The sequence below is a fragment of the Danio rerio genome, chromosome 10, assembly GCF_052040795.2.
Source record: "Danio rerio strain M-AB ecotype USA chromosome 10, GRCz13ab, whole genome shotgun sequence".
Classification (NCBI taxonomy): Eukaryota; Metazoa; Chordata; class Actinopteri; order Cypriniformes; family Danionidae; genus Danio; species Danio rerio.
In genome coordinates, this window is record NC_141030.1 from 20,858,305 (window position 1) to 20,880,835 (window position 22,531).

The following is a 22,531-nucleotide window of genomic DNA, read 5'->3' on the forward strand; positions in this document are numbered from 1 at the left end:
CATAATAATTTTAATAACTCATTTCTAATAACCATGATTGCCATGATAACAGTAAATAATATTTGACTAGATATTTTTCAAGACAGTTCTATACAGCTTGAAGTGACATTTAAAGGCTTAACTAAGTTAACTGGGTTAACAAGGCAGGTTAGAGTAATTAGGCAAGTTATTGTATAACCATAGCTTGTTCTGTAGACTATCAGAAAAAATATAGCTTAAAGGAGCTAATAATTTTGACCTTAAAATGGTTTTTAAGAAATGAAAAACTGCTTTTATTCTAGCTGAAATAAAACAAGACTTTCTCCAGAAGAAAAATACATTATCACGCATACTGTGAAATATTCCTTTGCTCTGATAAACATCATTTGAGAAAAAGTTTTAAAAAGAAGAAAAAACTCAAAGGCGGGGCTAATAATTCTGACTTCAACTGTATATGTGGATTTTTTTTTTTTTTTGCTTTTATTATCTGAATTATTCTTGAATTATTCATCATTCTAGCTGCATTCTAATAAATTTCATCACACAATCAGTACTTCTGGACTTTTGCCAAGTGAGGGACTTACTTGATAATACTTGTTTGCATATTGTTAATACAACAGTAACGTTATTATGAAAGACAATGTGTATTACAATACTACAAAATAATATTGCCTTGCATCTTACATGTTTCAAATATGCTCAATGTAAACTATCAAGTAGGTGATGTGAAAAGTTCAAGGCTCAATGGAGATGCACAGGACTTATGCATTAGCACTTGTGCATTGCTGTATCAGGCAAGCTCATCAAGGAAACTACTTCAGCAAACAATTTAAAGCTGGCTATAACGTCAAACATTACTGTAGTTAACAATAATGCACTATGGTAAAAGTGTTTTGAGGTAATGACTGCATTGTGCAAGAGACCACACGAAAAAGAACCTAGTAGTGATAATAAAAAGCTAAAAGCGATAATCTACTGCATTAATCTTAATTTGTGTGAAAAGGAATAAAAGTTGTTGCCGTTTTACTGCCACCAATGTTCATTTGAGCTGGAAACTGTGGATCATAAAACTGAGCTGGATAATGAGTTTTGTGAGGAAGAGGCGCTGGTACGACTCCTTTAAAAAAAACACACTGTTTATGGCTCCTACAGTAAATAGAGATTTTCGAGACTGTAAAACATGCATTATAGCTGAGTTTTGGATAAAGTCATTTGGCTGGTTTTGTTACACAAACCTGGCAACCATGGTTAGCATTTTTATAAGAAATGTATGGAACTAGAAGGAACATAAAACTGACTATTCAGGGTGTTGTTTGGCTATAATATCATTAGCAACTTTAGGGTTACAAAGCTGTAATATGAGTCATTTCAGCTTAAGTGGCTAGCATGATTAGCCTCAAAGATTCACTGTGAATGCAGAGTTGCTAAGCTGTTTGCATTTGGTGTTTTTATTTTTATACTGACATCCATGTTTATCAGTAATTGAGGGGTGTGAGTCAGTGTGTTTTTCCAGCTCCTTTCGTGTCTCTTAACGTCACTGGCAATGGCTTCAGCATTATGTGTCAAGATTACATTTTGGAGACCTATCCGAAGAAATGTGTTGTCTGTGCTGCCATGATGCTTGTATATTGTGGGTGCAATGATGGAGCGATTATGAACGTTCTCAGAAAAGCTGTTGGCATGATTGCTATGGTGTGTTTTCAAGTTTAGAAAGTTAATGTCTTAATCGCTCCTGTACAAGTCGTACATTTTTTTTGGTGTTATTCATAATCAGTAGGCCCACATGTAATCTGTATGAGCAGAACTCCACAGATTTTTAGCCCATCATTGAGTCTATGGGTTCTATTTTGACGGTCCATGCGCAGAGCACAAAAGCCACAAAAAAAGCAAAAGCTTTCAGGGCGTGTCAATACGCGTTTTTGCTAATTTAAGGATGTGAAAACCTGCTTTGCGCCATGGCGCATGGTCTAAAAGAGTTGAGCTTATTTTCTTAATGAGTTATAGGTGTGTTTTGAGAATAAACCAATCAGAGTCTCATCTCCCATTCCCTTTAAGAGTCAGCTACGTCGCGCCAAGAGCCCATTTGCTATTTATAGGAAGCAAAGTAAGTCTAAGTGGAAAAAATGAGCATTTTACAAGAAACAGTTAACAGTTAACCGTTTTTTAACAGAAAACTGTTAAACAGAGCATCTACTGCGTGAGAATGAGAGATAATGGATCACTTTCACTTTTGCTCTTGGATAGGGAAACCTTTACGCACAGACATACATTATGCTATAAATAAATACTTTTGTTTGTTAAGTGGAAATATTCGTTTCAAAACTATTTCTAAATTCAGTTCTAATTTCCAGCAAACGAATAAACGAACAACAATAACAAAATGCTTAAATAGTCATATCCTAAAAACACATGCTGTGCCCCATATGGTCTAAAACCTGACAGGTGGGCAAATCTAAGCTTGTTTTTAATAAAACAAATATACATATAGATATAATAAATAATACTGCTATAAATAATAACATTATACAAAAGCAAATTGTTATGAATGAACTGGAAAAGCCTCCCGAGATGAGGAAGATGAAGATGAGTGATTGACTTAGCCAGCGGTCCGCCTCAGAACGCCTCCCTCTTTAGACCAGAACCTATGGGCGCACAAATGAGCGCTAATGCATTTGCTATTTAAACAGCGTAGCGCAACGCCTCAAAACGACTCTTGCGCCAAGCTGAAACTACCAAAAGACTATTGTGCCAAGCTGAAACTACCAAAAGACTATTGCGCTGTGTCTTGCGCCACACTGCGCCGGGTGTATGATAGGGCCCTAAGTGTTTACTTGTGTAAGTGCGTGTAGATTTATATTTATTAAATTATTATACTATTTAAATTAATTCAACTAATATTATTACAATATAATAATAGTAATATTAAAATGTTCATATGATTTATCTACAATACAGATTGTAAAGTAATTATTTTTGTATTTTATTAGATATATTATACGAGAGACTTGCTTTGTTTGCCAAATAAGTGGATCTAATTAGATTTCCATTGTAACCATAAAATACAAGTTAAAATTATGTTATTTATTATTTCATAAATTAAGTTTTTAGTTATAATACTTCCAAAACCATTCTGCATAAATTCTCCATCTTTACAAAGTTCTCCACAGAAATAGCTAAAAATATCCCCAGATACTGTCTGGCTCGAATAATAGTCATAATTATATTCTGTCATCATTTACTCACCACCGTCATTTTAAAACCGTAACTTCTCATTGTCAGGAGACAAATATAGATAATTTTAATAAAATGGAAATATTTATGTCCCTCCATTTATTTACCCAAAACACATTGATGCTTCAAAATGTTCAAAAAGAGAATTTCAGAATCCAGTCATAAGACTGAAATTATGCTAATCAGCTGTGTAATATGGAATATAGTATTTTGGATAAAAACGTCAAATGTAGTGCTTGCATGATACTGTATATATGAGCATTTGTCAGTATTAAACTGCAAATGTAAGGTTTGCGCTGGAATGTCAATAGCTATGGATAATGTTTATATGCAAACAAATTAAATCTGACCATCTTATAGTTTTTGCTTTTTTTTTTTTTAAATTGTTTTTAAACCATAAAAATAATAAAATATGACAATAAATTGGGCGGCGCAGTGGCGCAGTGGGTAGCACTAAGCCTCACAGCAAGAAGGTCGCTGGGTCGCTGGTTTGATCCTTGGCTCAGTTGGCGTTTCTGTGTGGAGTTTGCATTTTCTCCCTGTGTTCGCGTGGGTTTCCTCCGGGTACTCCGGTTTCCCCCACAGTCCAAAGACATTAAGTAGGCCAAATTGTCCGTAGTGTATGAGTGTGTGTGTGTATGTGTGGATGTTTCCCAGAGATGGGTTGCGGCTGGAAGGGTATCCGCTGCGTAAAAACTTGCTGGATAAGTTGGCGGTTCATTCCGCTGTGGCGACCCCAAATTAATAAAGGGACTAAGCCAACAAGAAAATGACAATAAATTGTCTGTTGTACCTCTTTATGAACTAGAGTTAGGCCGATATATGATGCCATTGTCCATCGCGATGGCCAATAGACAACATGATGCTGGACCAGCATCTCCGATGCTTCGCCCCGCCCCCGTTGAAAACTCGCTCATGTAAAATGCACACTCAGGCCCCGTTTACACTAATACGTCTTAGTGTTAAAATGGCATTTTAGAACGAAAATGATCCAAATCCACACCGTGTTTTACCTTGCATTTCTGAACAGCACTCCATCTGCTGAAAACGCACAATCGCACATCACGTGACCACACACACGCACACAAGTGGTGCTCAGTGCAGAGCCACACACACACACAGCCACGCGCTGTTGTTAAACTTGATATTCAGACATCCCAAGTTTCCTGGAAGTTCTGGGAGTGTCTATGCATATGTAGGACTCATAATGCCCGCAAACAAGTGATAATCTCTCGGAAATTGCGCATATCCCTCTCGGTCCTCAAATAAGTCACCCATGGATTCTCACCCATGGATCCCTCCTCACTCTTCAAACACAGACATGCAATAAAGAGACAGAAATCTTAGATTTAATGAAACAATATGTTCTGAAGATGAACTAAAGTCTTATGGGTCTGGATTGAAATGATGATGAGTAATGTCGATAACAGATTTAATAGAATCATTGAAAACCTAAATTAGAGATGCGCAAAGTATGCATACAAGTATACAACACCAACCTAAACAACCTAAACAATATTTCACTTTAGAAGTTGACCCATTGTAACTTTTTATTTTGCTCACCATCTCATCTGACATAAACTTTTTTTTGTTTGTTAGTTATTGCTGAGCTACAAAAAAGCAAACTGAATTAATGTTTCAATTAAAGGTTGTAAATGAATCTGATTTTTAAAAATGTAAATACTGTCACTCGACAGATGGTGAGCAAATCAAGGCAAAGATTAGTGTAAATCTATTCTGCTTTAAATTAGATTGTTTTTGTTTTTACTGTAATACGTTCATTATAAAATATAAAGGAAATTATACTGTATTATTTAATGTAAAGCAATGTTTTCTACTATTTTTTTTAATTATTATTAAATAAATTAGGAAATTACTCATGGCAACTATATTTACCTTTGGCCCACTAGCCTCAATCAAGTTTGATTTTTGGCCCTTTATAAGAAAGAGTTTGGGCACTCCTGATCTTAATAATTGGATACTTTACTCATCCTCATCTCATTCTAAACCTATGACTATATTACTTCTTTAAAACACATGAAATACTTGGAAGAAATCTGTGATCAAAACAAGTTAGACCGATTACAAAATTGACCATTTTCAGTGCTCTCTGGTGAAAAGCAAAGAAAGAAGACAGAATGTGTCACACTGATCAGCGTTACGCATTACATAATAGATAGTAGACGTCCTCAATCAATGAACATCGTCAAAGCCAAATAAATCATTCCATGTTGCCCAAGCATCCTTCCCATGACCCAGATCTGGAGTCTCCATCCACCTCCTCCTAGCCAACTGGCACCAGAGCTGACTATTGCGCAATGCAGTTCTGCGCACAAGTGTAGGTTCTCGGCGGCATACATGAGCACACTTCTACACTCTCTGCGGTTGCTGAGCATCACAAAACCCCCCTCTCTGGTCACAGCTCATTGTCAACAGCACAGGATTAGGAGCGTTTGACTGCTCTGTTGCCTGGCAACTGTTGCCACGGAAACCTTTTTTTAAAGGAAGGTTGGGTCAAAAAAAAAGGGATGTTGAAGGGGGAAAAGAAGAAGATAAAACTCGCCATGCCACAAAACTGACAACTGTTGCTCGAAGTACCCAGCAGAATTAGATGATTGCGAATCGCAACTGAAAAGTTACATCTGCAGCCATGAATTACTGGAAAGCTTTTGAACCAGATGTGCGGGAATATGCTTTCCCTTAATGAGGGACTGTGGGACTACAGCAGAGCGGACATTTCTAATGGAGATTTGCTGAATTTGAGCTAATTAAACTGTTAAATGACTTTCATTAGATAAAAAATGTTGTCTTGGCAGTGTGTCTTTGTCAAATATGGCCTGTCTTCAAAGATTTAGTCAGAGTTTTAGCACACTCGAGACGCCAGGTAACACAGGAAAGTGTAAATCATTAGGTGGGATTTTAATGGTGTAATGGAGATGTTGCAGAATTCTGGTTAACCACAGACTATGAAATATCGCTCCACTTAAGCCTGAATGAAGCTGCTTTTTGCAAAGCTCATGACAGCTGGAAGTGAGACTTGAAGAAGCATGGATACATGGAAAATTTATTATCTGGGGAAGGTGCTGAGTGTTTGCAGTGTTGTGGAAAAATTTGCCTTGGAACATCTTGCAAATGCTTTTTATGTGGCCAGGGGCTCCATGTACTGTACCTTTTTATATAAATTAATGTATATTTTATGTGTGAGTGTGTGGATCAAATACAAAAATGGTGTTGCAGACTATTGTGTTTAATATGTTTTGGCCAATTTCTTGTCAATATCCATCTTTCAGATAAGACGTTAAACCGAGCAGATTATTTCTGGGGCTGATTTAAACGTTGAAATATATATCCGTAAGTGCTCTATTTTTACTAAAGCTCTATTTTTGTAAATATTCAGGGGTCATTTGATTATCAGTTTTATACCAGCTGTATCGTGTTGTACAAACCACTCTTCATGGCATACAGATTATGCTGGTGGTGTAAGTATGATAATTTTGCTAATATTCTATTCAAATGGTCTCATTAAAAGATTTTCCCAATATGTAATAAAGTAAATGTGAATATATAAATTTCCCTTCTTTGTTGAAGTTTTACAAAAAAAAAAAAAAAAAAAATATATATATATATATATATATATATATATATATATATATATATATATATATATATATATATATATATATATTGAAGTCAGAGTTATTTTCTTTTTTAAATATTTCTCAAATGATGTTTAACAGAGCAATGACATTTTTACATTGTGTCTGATAATATATTTTTCTTCTGGAGAAAGTCTTATTTGTTTTATTTCGGCTAGAATAAAAGTAGTTATTTTTTTTAAAAACCAGTTTTAGGACTAAATTATTAGGCCCTTTAAGCTAATTTTTTTTCGATAATCTACAGAACAAACCATCATCATACAATAACTTGCCTAATTACCCTAACCTGCCTAGTTTACCTTATTAACCTAGTTAATCCTTTAAATGTCACTTTAAGCTGTATAGAAGTGTCTTGAAAAATATCAAGTAAAATATTATTTACTGTCATCATGGCAAAGACAAAATAAATCTGTTATTAGAAATAAGTTTTTAAAACTATTATGCTTAGAAATGTGCTGAAACAATCTTCCCTCCATTAAACAGAAATTGGGGAAAAAAAATAAACAGGGGCGCTAATAATACAGGGGGGCTAATAATTCTGACTTCAACTGTGTGTGTGTGTGTGTGTGTGTGTGTGTGTGTGTGTGTGTGTGTGTGTGTGTGTGTGTGTGTGTGTGTGTGTGTGTGTGTGTGTGTGTGTGTGTGTGTGTGTGTGTGTGTGTGTGTGTGTGTGTGTGTGTGTGTGTGCGTATGTATATATATATATATATATATATGTATGTATGTATGTATTATTATTATTTTTATTTATTTATTTTTTTGAGTAGAACAATTGCCAGTAAAGTCAATAAAGTTACCAAAACTGCATTTTGCTGTTTTACGCTATCTGTTAAACTTTTGGTTAGGCAGCAATTGATTGAGACATAATTATTATTATTATTATTATTATTATGCCTATTATCAAATTATAGTATTTTCATAGCAATTTAAATAATATATTTTAATATACAATAAGAAACAAAAAGAAGGAGCTTTAAAACTTTGGGGAAGAATGTCTGAGTGCATTAATTACATCAGTTTTCCACTTTTTTCACATACTAGACTGTTAAAAGGGCCATCCTATGAATTGTCAGTCACAGATATTGCCCCCAGCCAAGTTGAGTTTGAGAGCCCTGGTGTATGGCCAAACATAATTATATGCTCTGTATAAATACACAAATTACATTACATTACAATATTTGATATTGAGTGATAAAAGCAGTACTTGGTATTGGATATATTGAGTAATGTGTTCTTGGTTCTTAACTTTATTATCAATTACTCTGAAACAGTAAGAGTGAGAATTGAGATAATACATTTTATTTTCATTTACTTCTTTATCATTGCTTTAGAAGAAGGTAAAATAGGCAAAACCACCAAACCGCTGGTGTGGGATATCACTCTGCATAATCTGCCATAAGTATTGACTGATAAATGTAATATTGTGCATCTCTATTTAATATGCTTTGAATGCATATGTTTTTATGCACAGTGTTTAGTTTGATGCGGAAACCAAAATAGGACATCTTGTCTTACTTTGACCCATATTTGATGCTTCACAATGCTTCTGTGTAGCTGTATTTTTATTCTGGTTAAATGTGCTGGGGACAAAAATGCAGCTCTTTTTACAAGACGTTTTAATATTGTCTTGTTTTTATGCATTTAAAAGTCCAATATACAGTAGTGGTTGTCTAGACACATTACTGTAGCACAAAAGCTTTTAGTGTCTACCCTGACCCTGTCATCTTAGTCAACAATGTCTATTTAACACACAAGTCACCAAGATTTTCTCCTATTAAAAGCATTTTTCAGAGCACAATCGCTCAGCTTCTCTCATAATGTGTCTCTCCCTGTGGCTGTCAGCCCTCTCAGACAGACTTTCTCAAGACCACAGAGCATTGCTTAAAACCCTTCACTGCCACTCTGACTCAATCATTCAGTGACCGCGCTGATCCCCTTGCCTTATCCGACGCATGCGAGTGAGTGAATGTGCGCAGAGCGGGGGGTGTCATTTGTGAAATTCAGCTCTGGCAAAACCAGAGCAGACTGGCAGCACATGTGGGCCAGTTCAGAGATGAGTGCTTATTGAGTAATCTAATTCAGGGGCTCACCCCAGACCCTGGAGCTCAAACACATGCTCATCTAGCGGTCAGCGTATGTTGACAGAACTCGCAAGCCCCAGCCTATATTATCCATGAGGCTTTCCTTAATGGACATTCTTCAAAGAAAAGTTTCCATAAGGAACCGTACTGATTCTATCAAAAAAAGAAAGGTTCTGCTATATACAATATTTCATTTTATTGGTACAGTATCACTGGTTTCACATCCATTACATTTTTTATTATGCTGAAGGTTTGTTAGATTAGTGCTTACTAAAGTGGAGGTTGGATGACATTAGGCAAGGGGTTGCTTAATTTGATTAAAAGATTATAATTACCATATTTTAACCATAACTAACTAAACAATAATACTTAATGTATACATTTAAAAACATGCAAATAAAAAGCCATCAATCTTTACATTTTTCCATTCTATGAGACCCCTGGGGTGATTATATTACACTTAACAACACAGCAACAGCATCAATTTCAGCTGATTGACTTTACAGAGCCAACTTTCCGAAACCTTTTCATCACTCACATACATTAAAAATAAATACAGGTCACAGGATGATCTCTAAGTGGCAGTCTCCATAATTAAAGCAAGAATGGACTTGCTTTGCTCCAGACATTGTGCCCACCCATCTCATTAGGTGAGGATTAACTTGAAATTAAATTAATCAAAAAAATTATGTTTGTTAGACTTTGCATTTTTTTGTGTTGTCAATATTCTTAGATTTATGTAGGCCAATTAGTGTGTATGTACACCTATGCATGCAATGTTTGTATATTTACAACCATTTCTGAGGATAGTGGAGTCACCGGCATTGTTATTTTGGGATGAAAACTTTCATTAAAATGTTCTTTGAGAAACCAAAAATATTTCTTCTAGTATCACTGGAAATAGACGGCATAAACCACATTTCTCTTATATAAGAAAAAAAAACTTTGCTAGTCATATGTATTCACTGTCTTGTAAATGACATTAACAAGGTATATTAGTTCCATAATGTAACAGGATATTCCGGGTAGTCTAACCCTAAAGCTAATTGCTGAATCATTCACAGTATTGTAAAACCTGGAACTTGTGATATGACAGTACTGCATTGTGAGAGCATGTTGACTTGTGGGAGCAAAGAAAACATTTGGCATTTTTGCATGCAAATGATCGTCGCAGCTTGTAAACAGATGTGGCTAAAGTTAATAAGTTATATTTAAAGATGGCCTCAGGCTAAGATGGCAAACTCATTAAACTCACTAGAAAAGGTCCACCCTTCCTCTGTCAACATATTCCTTTTTCACCACACCCCCAGCGAGACGCTAACTCATTCCTTCGGTTTTCTCACTTCCCTTTGACTTGCTGCTTCCTACCAGAAGACAACTTCTCTGACCCCCATCACATCAGCAATTTTCCCCAGTGCTAAATTTGATCATTCTCCCGGGTACACCCTGACACCTTGCACTGTGAACTCAATTATCACTCTCATACACATCCCACAGACTAGCAGAACACTTTTATTTTTAACTCCCCAACACTAATTGATATTCCAGGCTAATGTACTACTTGGAAGTTCTTGTTGTGAGTCGAGGGAAAAGGTTTAGGGTAGAGCACACCAGTATGGAGTCTTTGAACTCACAGATAAGCAATTAGCTTCACCACATGGTGAGAGAACGTATGTGGTTAGACTGCCGTTTAGAAGAGTGAATTCTGAGTTCTAACACAAACACACCTGTAATTAACATTGGAGGCTAATACAATCAGGTTTACTCTGTAAATATAATTTGGTATTAATTCCTGTGGAGCTTGCTGGAAAGACCAGCATAGACTTGAATGGCTAACAAACCAGCTTCAAAATTTACCCCTAAGAAATGGGACACCACTACAGCACCTGCACATGTCATCATATGTCATCACGATCTCTTGCTTCATACGAGATCGTTGATCACGACTGCTGTAGTTATTCCAGATGCGTTTTTTTTATCTTCAGGAAATCACTGAAGGCATATATTATTTTATCATAACAATCTAATGTGGCAATAAGATCATAACTGTATTGTGCATTTACACCGTGGCCATATTTATCTATGTAGACAAACAAAAACAGCATTAACATTATACCAGATACTGTAAAAATGTACCCTTTTCTGACCGAGTATTCGAGTGTCATCGAGTGACAGAATGTTGTGGGACTGCTGTACATTAGTTATTATTATGAATCATAGATAGCGAATTTTAGCTTTTTTTATTGTAGTTTTTTTTTTTTTTTTTAAACGTCATGGTAAAACATGAACGTGGTTATGAATGTATTAAAACATGCGCTTATTTGTTGTAAAAATTCATAATAATGACAAAAAATACTAATTTTTGCATCTTCTTACTTCTGGGTGCAGCCATGCTGCTGTTGTAGATGATGTATTCTGGGAAATTTTCTAACCCCTTCGTTTCAAGTGCGATCCTGAAAAATTTGAGGCTTCTCCTTAGCCCTACGCCTTCAATTAAAAGAGAATGAGGGCCACCCTACCCCTTCACATGAATGTGCAAAACAAGGTGTAGGGGTAACAGGTAGAATTGGGATTGGGCCTAAATGTTATAGTGTAACACCTCGCCCAATCTTATAATGGAACATATCTGTCTTATTATCTAACTTATTGTCAATTTCATTGATATGAAAACATCCTCATTGGGGGATGAGTGTACAATTTAGCCGCTCAAAAAGTAATGATTTGCTCTACGATTGCAATGGTAATACCTTTTGTGAAAGTACTAACTTAATGACATCTTTTAAACCAGCTTAGGTTGGTTTATGATTGGATAAGCTAGTAAAAAAAAACTGAGTTAGATGACCGAGCAGGTACTGTTACAGTATGTCTCTGAATAGCCTGAGTGCAACTGAATGCTTGTGTGCTAAAGGAAATGTGGTAGTGGGATGATAAAAGCAGTTTGTTTGTCAGTGCTATGGATGGGATGAGTTTACTGCAGAGATGTACGCAGCCTAGAACAGATAACTTTGAGTTCATGTGTCTCAGTTTACATTATCTGGCTGCACCAAGGGCTCCAATATAAAATGGAATTGTCCTTACCGTCTGGTTGTCTTCATAAAGTTTGAGGTCATAGCCGCTGAGCTCCACACAGAATATAATGGCAGTCACACCCTCAAAACAGTGGATCCACTTCTTCCTTTCTGAACGCTGGCCACCCACATCCACCATTTTGAAGGTGAGCTCTTTGAAGGTGAACTTGTTCTCAACAATGCCGGTGGTCATGTCACGTGAGCGCAGAATGTCCTCGACAGTTGGGATGTACTCTGGGGCGGAAATGCGGTCCAGGTCATTGAGATAATATGCTGTATTGTCCTCTAGGTGGTACTCATTAGAGCGGCAGAAACACTCCTGGACGCCTGGATCAGCCCACAATCGCTTCATCACCCCCAGGAGCTCTGGCGTGATCTCGCCCTTGCTCTCAGCCGGCCCGGTGAGGGCGAAGAGTTGCACTGCATCATAAGCACGATCAGGGTTATGGAAGTCTATCTTCAAGGTGGCGAGGGCACGGATGATGCGGGTGAGTGAGTCAATGGCGTTGTAAAGGATGAGAGGCTTGTATTCCTTGCAGGCCTCTAGGTTGAAGCCTCCACTATGGATGATCTTCATCTGCTTCACGATGGTGCTCTTGCCTGAGTTGCTGGTGCCTAGAAGCAGGAGTTTAATTTCACGACGCTGTCGCTGGCTTTCTGATCGTAGGTGTCTATCGATGCGCCTTGAACGTCTGGCGGCCTCCTTCTCCTCTGTACTCTGCCGGCACCCCATAGTTGGACTTCGCTGGTAATCCCAGAGAGAGGGAGAATGGATGGTGAAAAGTATGCAATGCAATATGTTGATACAGTTGAGCTGTTCCTACAGTAAGCGTCTGCCAGATTGGTGTTAGAAAACTTTCATTGTGCAAGTCTACAGTTTAGTTTTTTTTTCAAGGGTTGATGTTTTGGTGTGCAGTGCTACCATGACATGGCGAAAGCCACACTCAGGCCCTGGCATAAGGGCTTGTTTGATTTGGAGATCCCAAGAATTTGAGGTTCATATCAGGGGACTTATCCCCTTAGCACGGTGGGCTTTTAGTGGACTTGTCAGTGTTCATCAAGAGAAAGTCGGAACCGTAAAATTCCTTCACTCTCCTCCCTCATGGCGTCCAGTGTGATTGCTTGAATTTCTGTGACTCATTCATCCATTGACAGCTCCTCCCTCCCTTAGTTTTCTTCAGAACGTTCCATCCGATGGACTGTCAGACCTTTGTTTTTGTGAACTGTTTCGGGCATCTGTGTACTAGACTGTCCTGCTTACATAAGCCAGTGAGGCAGCTAAAAGCCCTCGTTCCTGTTGGTAAAAAACAAGACATTAGTAATCATGAAACAAAGATGAGGGCCAGTAAACCTTAAAAGTAAATGAAGAAACTTTAAACCCTCTGGACTGGACAATGTTGCAACAAAATAAAACTGTAATCACTTCTTGACAAGTTTAAAGTCAGCGTAATAAATACATTCATGATCCAGTTTTACCTTCACAATGTGATGTGTTCTTCTGAATAAAACAGAATATACAAAGAGGAAAAAGCTCAGCAACTAGACTTTGTCTGTAAGGAATTGGTTGAGAGTCAAGTGGGCGTTTCATATCAGAATAGAGTCATACAAAGGAGCCGGGGACTTTTTGGACCAGAGCCTGCAGGCTGAAGGTCAACGTCATCTTTAAGGGCTTGTATTTGCAACCCAACAAATATGCTTCTTTGTAAATCTATTGTTATTTGCAATTAGCTTGGTAACTACACAGTCTTAGTAATGAAAATCAAAGACAAAATCCAAGTAAACTAAGCAATATTTTGGTAAGACATTAGCATAGTTCATTGCTGTTAGCTCTGCAATACATCATACTTCTGCTTACACACATACAGACACACATACATACATACACACACACAAACCTCAAGTCTTAGTCGGTATCAAAATCTAACCTTCTACTTAGTAAACCTGTCCCATCATGCAGTCTCTTCTCACTTGCGTCTCTCTGTCACCAAATATTCAAGTCTGCCAAGTAGGCTATCATCACACAAAGCTTACACACACACATTTGTTCTCAAACAAATATATTCACGCACACACACACACACACACACACACACACATTAGACACACAAGCAGAAGCAGGCATGGTGTGAAACGGAAACAGATGTGAGATGAATGTCCTTCCCTGAAGCAAAAGGTACCGCCCATTCTACTCTCCGCTTCCCCAAGCCTCAACCACTGAGCTAACTGATAGCAGGTGAACTGTTTATTTACTGTCATGGTGGAAAATAACTGGCACAGGCCAGCAGGTGCCTCACTCCAGCTCATTCCAATGTAATAAATGCAACAAACCCCTTTAGAGATCCGTCAGTAATAATTGTACGGCAGGGCTCAACAATAAAGATGTTTTATGCTACCTCAGGCTAGTCAGTGTTTTTACTCCTACTCATGTTTCCACAATTTTAAATGTCAGAAAGAAATGTATTACATATTTATAATAATATTATTTATTTATTGCACATAAGCAATGCAAGTAATTCCATTGTTTAACTGAATAATAAAAAATAGTACATTTCAGATTAGAATAAAATATTGAATTTGTGCTGATTTTTGAAAGAAATTCAGAAAAAAGCAAGTATGGCAGTGCAAATTCTTCCTACAACTCTTTTGCTACAGCTTTATTTTGTGTATCAGAGTGTTGTGAAGGGGCAGCTATAATGGGGATTGAATCACATCACTGATATCAACTACTGTCTATCAACAGTCTGAGAATCCCATTTTACACGGAATATGTTTACTCACTATCCTTTGGCTCCGTCCCTGGTTTTTTAGGGGTCACCACAGCGAATTGAGCCGCCAGAATATGTGAATATCTACCTAAATAATAAAATACTTAGTTTATTAAAACAGAAAACACCCAGGATACCCCAGAAACAAAGTATCATGGAGAAACCACAGTAACAACAGAACATTGGCACCCAAGAACTAGTCATAACACCCTGGCATTAACATAGCATCACCCAGAGAATGCCTTAGCAACTACAAAGAAAGTCAATACAAAGCTATTAATGACACCCTAGCAACAGCATGACAATGATAGAGCAACTACTCAAAACACCTTAGCAATTGCAAAGTAACATCAGAGCAACCTCAAACCACCAAAACACCCTAACAAATGCGTTGCAACATCCTAACAACCACTCAATACCATTTAGCAATTACCCAGCACAATGTGGAGACCATCAGAACACCCTGACAGCAGCACAGCAACACCCTATCAACCACTCAAAACCATTTAGCAATTATGCAACAAATCTGAAAACCAAGCAACCACCTCATGCATATGATCTGCTCTGATGATGTGTTGCATCTCTTTAGGCTAAAGCAGACCATACTTACGCACTGTAGTGGATCATGTGACATTAATTTAAAGGCAGACTTCATTCACCCCAAAGGAAATTATATTGACATGGTTCTGTTTCGGAGAACACTAGAATATGGGGCACCTATGAGCCAAAATCAACTTTTGGAAGCTGTTTATATAGTGATATGTAGGTATAGCTTATTGTATACAGTAGGGATGTCAATTTCCCTAAATTCTCATGATCGATCATCATTAATCTTTAATCAATTAATTAATTAATTAATTAATTAATTGCTAGCCTTAATAATGTGAGATGTGTCCAACACAAGCTCATTGTGATAACATACTCCTGTATACAATTATTGAGAGCACAAATTATGTAGCCAGCTGTGTATGGCTGCATTTTGTCTTTAAAACGAAAGCATGGGGTGGTCTAATGCTGCTGATGGCTTCAGGTTAAAGTCCCTGGCGTCTGGCTGAGATCAAGACCTTTTATTATGTTTAGCTTGCCAAAGTGATCTACTCCCGGGAGGGGATAAAAAAAATCAAGGGCTGTGCGATTTACTTCCAGAAGGAATTTGAAATTGGGGGGCACGGAATTAGAGCTGTGAAGCTTAACTTTTCTATATCAAGTGAAAAGTTCTATGTGAATCTAAGTGAATCTGTTAGAGACATCCAATAGATTAATGGGTACTGAAAAAGTCCACAGAGGGGGGTGATCATCAGAATGGGAAAGTCCCAGAGTAAAATGAGGAAATATGATACACTGGTGTTTTGGAATATAGAAAAACTGTCTTTACCATGTTTTCATCTGTTTTAAATAATTTGTTTCCATTTTATTTATACTTGTCTCTTTTATTCCTGTTTATGTAAAGCAGTCTGAATTGCCACTGTGTGTGAAATGTGCTATATAAATAAACTTGGCTTGCCTTGCCTTACTAGTTTGCCCAGTAGCTTGCTGCATACGTTAGCGAACTTGGGACGCAGAGAGTAGTTGACTATGATGACGGGGTTCAAGTCTAGCGAAGAGCGGCTTCAAAACAAAATCCAAAAATAAATAACAAAAAAGTAAATAACAGGGTGAGAACTTGGTAAGATCTGAAAATGTGGTAAAAAATCAGGCAGCTGCGAGGGCTTTTATTTTTCTGGATTGCTTTTGAAAACACTGTTGGTTGGGTTTAGGGAAGTGGGTGGGCGGGTCAATCTGTGCTTTTGAAAACACTATCGGTTGGGTTTAGGAAAGGAGGTGAGTGGGGGGATTGGTCAGTCTGTGCGTCGGTCAGTCGACAGCGGTCTCTGGTGGATTTATGTGAGAAGAGCAGGCGTGTGTGAAAGAAATTTGTATGACTAATAAGAAATTAAATGACTAATATTGCCAGATACACAACTGGTGCATGTGTGTGCTCATCTGAGAGGAAGTTGAAAGTCAGAATAAGTCAGAAAAAGTATTGTTTAATTATACCCATTATATAAATTATAGACATGCAATATTGGTTGTTGTTTTTGTGACAAGAAATTTCATTGAAAAGAAAATAACATAGAAGCCATTACCTCATCCATGGTTAAACCAACAACTAATAAAATACCATTGTGAATATTATGAATCCCACCACCACCGTTCTTGTTGAAGGACACTGAAAAGACAGAATAAAAACAAATAATACTTCAAAAAACGGTTCTTCTTCTGAAAGAACTTCTTTCTAACGCACAGAATTCCAAAAACTAAAATTAGCTAAATAAATCTAAATAAAACCCTGCCTGGGAGATCTGGCAGAACAAAAGTATTGTATGTAATACTTAAAAGATACAGCTCTGCTTTTGTCATCTGCCTGCCACAAAACAGACACAAAGTTTTTTTTTTTTTACTTTTTTTATGTTTGAAACTGACTTGCTGGGGCAGAATGTAACTGTGTTGAGGGTTTGGCGCTTGTGGAGGATTTAGCAGAACATAGCTGGACTGATTGAGGGGATTGATGCTTGTGGGGGGTTTACAGACAGTATCAGGAGAGGATGCTTTTAGTGCATGTGATAATACATTATATAGAAGGTTGCGCAGTGGCACAGTAAGTAGCACTGTCGCCTCAGAGAAAGAAGGTTGCTGGTTCGAGTCTCGACTGGGTTCTCTCCATGTTGGCGTGGGTTTCCTCCGGGTGCTCCGGTTTCCCCCACAGTCCAAACACATGCAATACAGGTGAATTGGGTAAGCTAAATTGTCCCTATTGTATGTGTGTGAAAGAGAGTGTATGGATGTTTCCCAGTGCTGGGTAGCAGCTGGAAGGGCAGCCACTGCGTAAAACATATGCTGGATAAATTGGTGGTTCATTCCACCGTGGCAACCCCAGATTGATAAAGGGACTAAGCCGAAAAGAAAATGAATGATTATGGATAGAAGATGTTGACAGATGTTTAATATCTCTGCCTCTGCTGATTTCACTTTTGCACACATTATACAGTATCATTTTGTTTTATCATTGTGTCACCAGCCTAGAAATGTTTCCTCTGCAGTTTGTGTCTGTGGTGCTTTAAGATAATCAAAAATCACTGTTTACCTGGTAGACTCTTGATCAGAGTAGTGTCTTCATATTAAAATCAGGGTATTGGTGTCCATGTAAACATACTCGCTGAAAATGCCAGATGATGTCACAAGCTGTCAAAGACATTCCATTCCTCACCTTTAAGCTGATTCCATGAGCCCTCAAGATTCATAAGTTTGAAATGTTTCCTCCCTTATACTAGGGCTGGGCATCTAAGCTATAATGCCGATCCGATACGCATCTCGATACAAAGAATACGATCCGATATATTAGCGATACATTTGTGACATATTGCGATGCAACACGATACGATTCACACCCATATCACGATACGATGCGATAATTCAGCACTAACTTATTAGATCAAGTTTATGAGATGATGTGAAAGAGGATGCTGTGCCATTGAATGAGTTTGATTATTTATAAACCAAGCAAAACCAAGACTTTTTTTTACAAACTGGCTCTTCTCTCAGAGCCAGAGTGTCAGTTTACAGTAGAGGGCGATTTTAGAACCTATAGCACATATTATTTAAGTATTTTCAAGATAAACAGAATGTATAAGTGCAATATATATTAAAAAATATGTATATATTTGCACTCTTTCAACATAAATAAATTTAGCATTGCACAACAAGAATTGTGATTTAACTTTTCAACTATGAAAACAAGTTTTACAAAGATATATTTTGCCACTGATTATTCAAAACTTAAGGTTGTGAACTAGCAGTGTTATGCTGCTTTGAAACATCACTGTCACTGTAAACAACAGGCTAATAAAAATATAACAAACCAGCAATCTTCTTGCTGTGAGGTGGTCAAACTACCCACTGTGCCACCGTGACACCCAATTATTTTTATCATTATTATTATTAATATTATTATTATTATTATTAAATAAAAATTAACAGGAGGAGGTGTTTAAAACCTTCGTTCTCCGTGACACTAGGCTGAATATCTTTGCAGATGAACAATGCAATAGCATTCGTTATTGGCGTAGAGCGAGCAGAACTGTTGCGCACGGAAAAAAAACTTGCAATGCTTTTCTCACCACTTTTGGAGCTGGTTGAAGCAGTGCGAAAGCCGGGGATGCAGAAACACTGGAAGATGCTTTCACAACAACACCGTGGCGCTGCTTCAAGTGAGATTTCAGATTAGTCATACTGCCCGCGTATTTTACAGATGCGCGGCACATTTTGCAAATTACATCTGTCCTGTCATGTCGTCCATCTTTAAATCCATAATGTTGCTTGCCAAACTTTAGATTTAAAACTCAGTGGGGAATAAAATGTTTGTTTTGCTTCTCGCGCTTTCTGAGGGCGCTCCACTAGCTTCATCCGCACACCTGATACACTGAGTTGTAGTGTGTGCACATCCGCAAATCCGTTGCTAAGGCTTACTTTATGTAGGTCGATTAAATTATGCGCCAAAAACAGGTTGACAACACTTGTTAATAAATAAAAAATGCATTCTATATTAAAAATATAAGCTGTATCTCGGAAAAATCGATGCATCTCGCAAAAACCGATGCATCTCGATTTGCTTCCAAAATTTCATTCATCCTCTGCTGCTCAACCGATGCACTCGCATCGTGCACGCGCATGACCGCGTATCGATACATATCGGTTAATCTTCCCATCCCTACCTTATACGCATCTTTGTAAAGCATCTACTGCATATTGGTGTGTCAGAATCCTTGCTTGTGAAATATAGCCATACTTTAGAATGCTTAGTTTTAGCAAATTAGATGAACGCAAAAATGCGTGTTGATAAAGGGAGTCGCTCGCCGCATGCGCCTACTGCGCGCTTTGCCTTCTAAGCTACAATAAAAATGCCTGACATTGCTAACATCCATAGCCTACCCCTCAAAGCTGTTTAGAATTAAACATTTAGAGATAGTGTGACACAACGCGTACTTATATGGGCCCTCGATGCACCCCTTTATGCTTCTTAAGTGCGCCGCTCAGAGCCCCGGCAGGGCGCACACATGACAGTTGATAGTATCACACACCAGACGCGCACATTTGCATGTTATTTAAAATGAAACTATTCAGATGGCGCTCTGTGGTGCAGTAGAAATATGGACAGTCATGATTTATGGCTGGGTGCTGCATAGCCGCTGACTTGCGAATTCCAAAATGCATGGCGCTGCACGTCGCCGAGTGGCGCTTCTGATGTGCGACCTGCTTCTGTTCTTGTCGCAGCACCAGTGGCACCGGAATGAGGCACCGAAATTCATATGCTGAGTTGGTCGGTGCATACCGGTTTTGAAACCCAACTCTACTGTTCATTCTGACATGTGACCCGAGTTATCCTTCTCTGAAGCAACATGCCCAAAGAGTTAGTGAGGAAAACTAGCTCATTTGCATTTAAAGGCACAGATGCAAAGCATATAAAAAATCCCCCTTTAGCAAATGAAAACAAATCAAGAAATCTAGAAAGCACCCATAAGATGTTATCAACAGCCACGCAACATTCATAACAACATAACAACACCCTAAAGGTATAGATAATATAGGCATAGAAAGGTATAGATCAAAAATGTTAATCTGTTATCATATACTCACTCATCACGTCTTCAAAACCTATTTGACATTCTTTTTTCTGTTGCACATAAAAAACAATATTTAAAAAAACTGGTTGCTGGGTCCCATTGTGTTTACAAAGTTTTATTTATACTATGGAAGTCAATGGGTCCCAGCAACCAACTTTTTAAAATATATTATTTTTGTGTTCAACAGAAGAAAACTCATAGTGGTTTCAAAACACTTAAGGAACACTGAACTAATAATTTGGGAACAACTCAAACAGGGATTATTGCTTAGTATAGCAAAAATACTAAGAACATCCAAACAACTGCATAGCAACACCATAAGAACTACTCAGGGGTGCGTTTCCCGAACAACAATGTAACAATGTTAGGATGCAACGTTTGGAAAAAGAATAGTGACGATTGTTTTCTAAAAAAATTGCTCTGTCGCAGATCCATCGTTTGAACCACGTTAGGTATAACGTAAAATGCCCATAATGATGCAAACGGGGTGGAGTAACTACTTCTTTAGAGAAAACCCCCCATCATTTTTTTGTGCAAATTATGCTGTTTTACACGCACACATATTAAAAAAATCCAATATTAGTTTTGGTAAAACATACAAATATAATTTGAGAATATTCCATATTCTATTATAAAACATAAAACCACTCAGTTAACATGTAATCTCATATAAATTAATAATGGTTGTAATTTACAGTAGGATATTTATTAAAAAATGAAATAAATCCTACTTGATTATTATTATTATTATTATTAAGTTGGATATTGTTTATTTAGTTTTTTTATTTTATTTATAATTTTTTTAGTACAATTTGACATTCAAACCACTGCAGAAATGTTCTAACCAACAGGCCCATGTTATAAAGACCTACAGTACAGATACATTTCCTAATAAATAACCTATAAATTAAAAGCATTAACGTATGCTACAAATTTTGTTTTCACAAGCTTTAGAGACATCCATTCTGCTTTTAAATAATAGGTCACCTGTAGCTTTCGTCCTGAGTAAAGGATGCATTCAAAATAGCTTAAATAATTTCTAACTATAATTGTCAATATTATGATTGTTGAAAGCAAATTACACCTAAGAGAAATGACTTTATTTTATTTTTTATTTTTTTTATAATTTCAAGTTTAAATGTTAGAATGTTTTAAATGAATAGTGCTTAGGGGGGTAACTGGGAATTGAACACAACTCGGAACTATGTTTCTAACTACAGCTCTAGAGGTGTAGTTGCAAGCGTACAAGCTTACGATGCAATTTGCGATTGTTTATTGCGATGACGGATTTGGGAAACACCAAATCAATTAACTATGTTTGTAATGATGAAAATTCAACCTTAGTTGGCTAACGATGGTTTCGGAAACGCACCCCAGAATACATTAGCATTTCCATAGCAACATCAAATCAACTAATCACAACACTCAAATAACTTAAATGTGCAATAGGTGATCTTCCACAATGCTAACAGCTTAGCATAAATCTCTGAATCACAGTCCCTCCCCTGCCGTCCAGAGCCATGCCTCCTGAAACACAAGCACACGCACACGTTAAAAGCACCTAGTGCTTGTCCGATGGTGTGCAGGAATTACACTCATTACTAAGCCAAACTGACATGCTATTTCAAAGTGAATATTCAGAGTAGCATGGTAAACAATAAAACGACAGCATCAAGGGTCATCATTGTTTAAAAATGAACCAATGTGATGTGAATATAATATCATTTTCAGCTCAGTAAAGCTGGCTAGCTTGAATAGCGCTACTTACTTGTGTTTTGTTGTTAAACTAAATAAAATTTACTTTATCGATGCTGTAAAAGGTCCTTTTAGGATTATAAGGATAAGGATTAGAATAAGGATTATAAAGAAATAATATGAAAGAAGATTTTAACACTTCTGTGCAGATGTAACCAATTTGTAACAACAACATCTAAAGTTACATCTGCTTTGCGTGAAGCTAAAATAGTTTTAAAATGGAACATTACCTGTCTAAAAGAAATCCTTCAGCCATAGTGTCATCCCTCCTCCAGCGTTCAAAGGTAACTCCAATATTGATTTAGGTTTTTAAAAAGTTTTGATTCAGCATGTTTT

The 22,531-nt window shown here is 37.3% G+C and overlaps 2 protein-coding genes across 7 annotated transcripts in view; one reads left to right on the forward strand and one right to left on the reverse strand.

Annotated features, from left to right (window-relative positions):
* sppl3 (signal peptide peptidase 3) overlaps positions 1-22,531 on the forward strand; it is a 205,195-nt gene that overhangs the window by 37,404 nt on the left and 145,260 nt on the right. The window lies entirely within an intron of this gene.
* The window catches only part of gnaz (guanine nucleotide binding protein (G protein), alpha z polypeptide), a 92,375-nt gene that overhangs the window by 22,740 nt on the left and 47,104 nt on the right, over positions 1-22,531 (reverse strand). Inside the window, exons 1-2 of one of the 3 annotated variants that reach the window (XM_087270427.1) lie at positions 13,941-14,164; positions 12,026-13,309 (exon numbers count right to left, since the gene is read on the reverse strand). In XM_087270427.1, coding sequence (XP_087126553.1) covers positions 12,026-12,748 — 723 coding nt within the window. In that variant the 5' untranslated portion in view covers positions 12,749-13,309; positions 13,941-14,164. Of the gene's footprint in view, positions 1-12,025; positions 13,310-13,910; positions 14,165-22,531 lie in introns of those variants that run through there. The other 2 variants (XM_087270426.1, XM_087270425.1) reach the window with 2 other exon arrangements.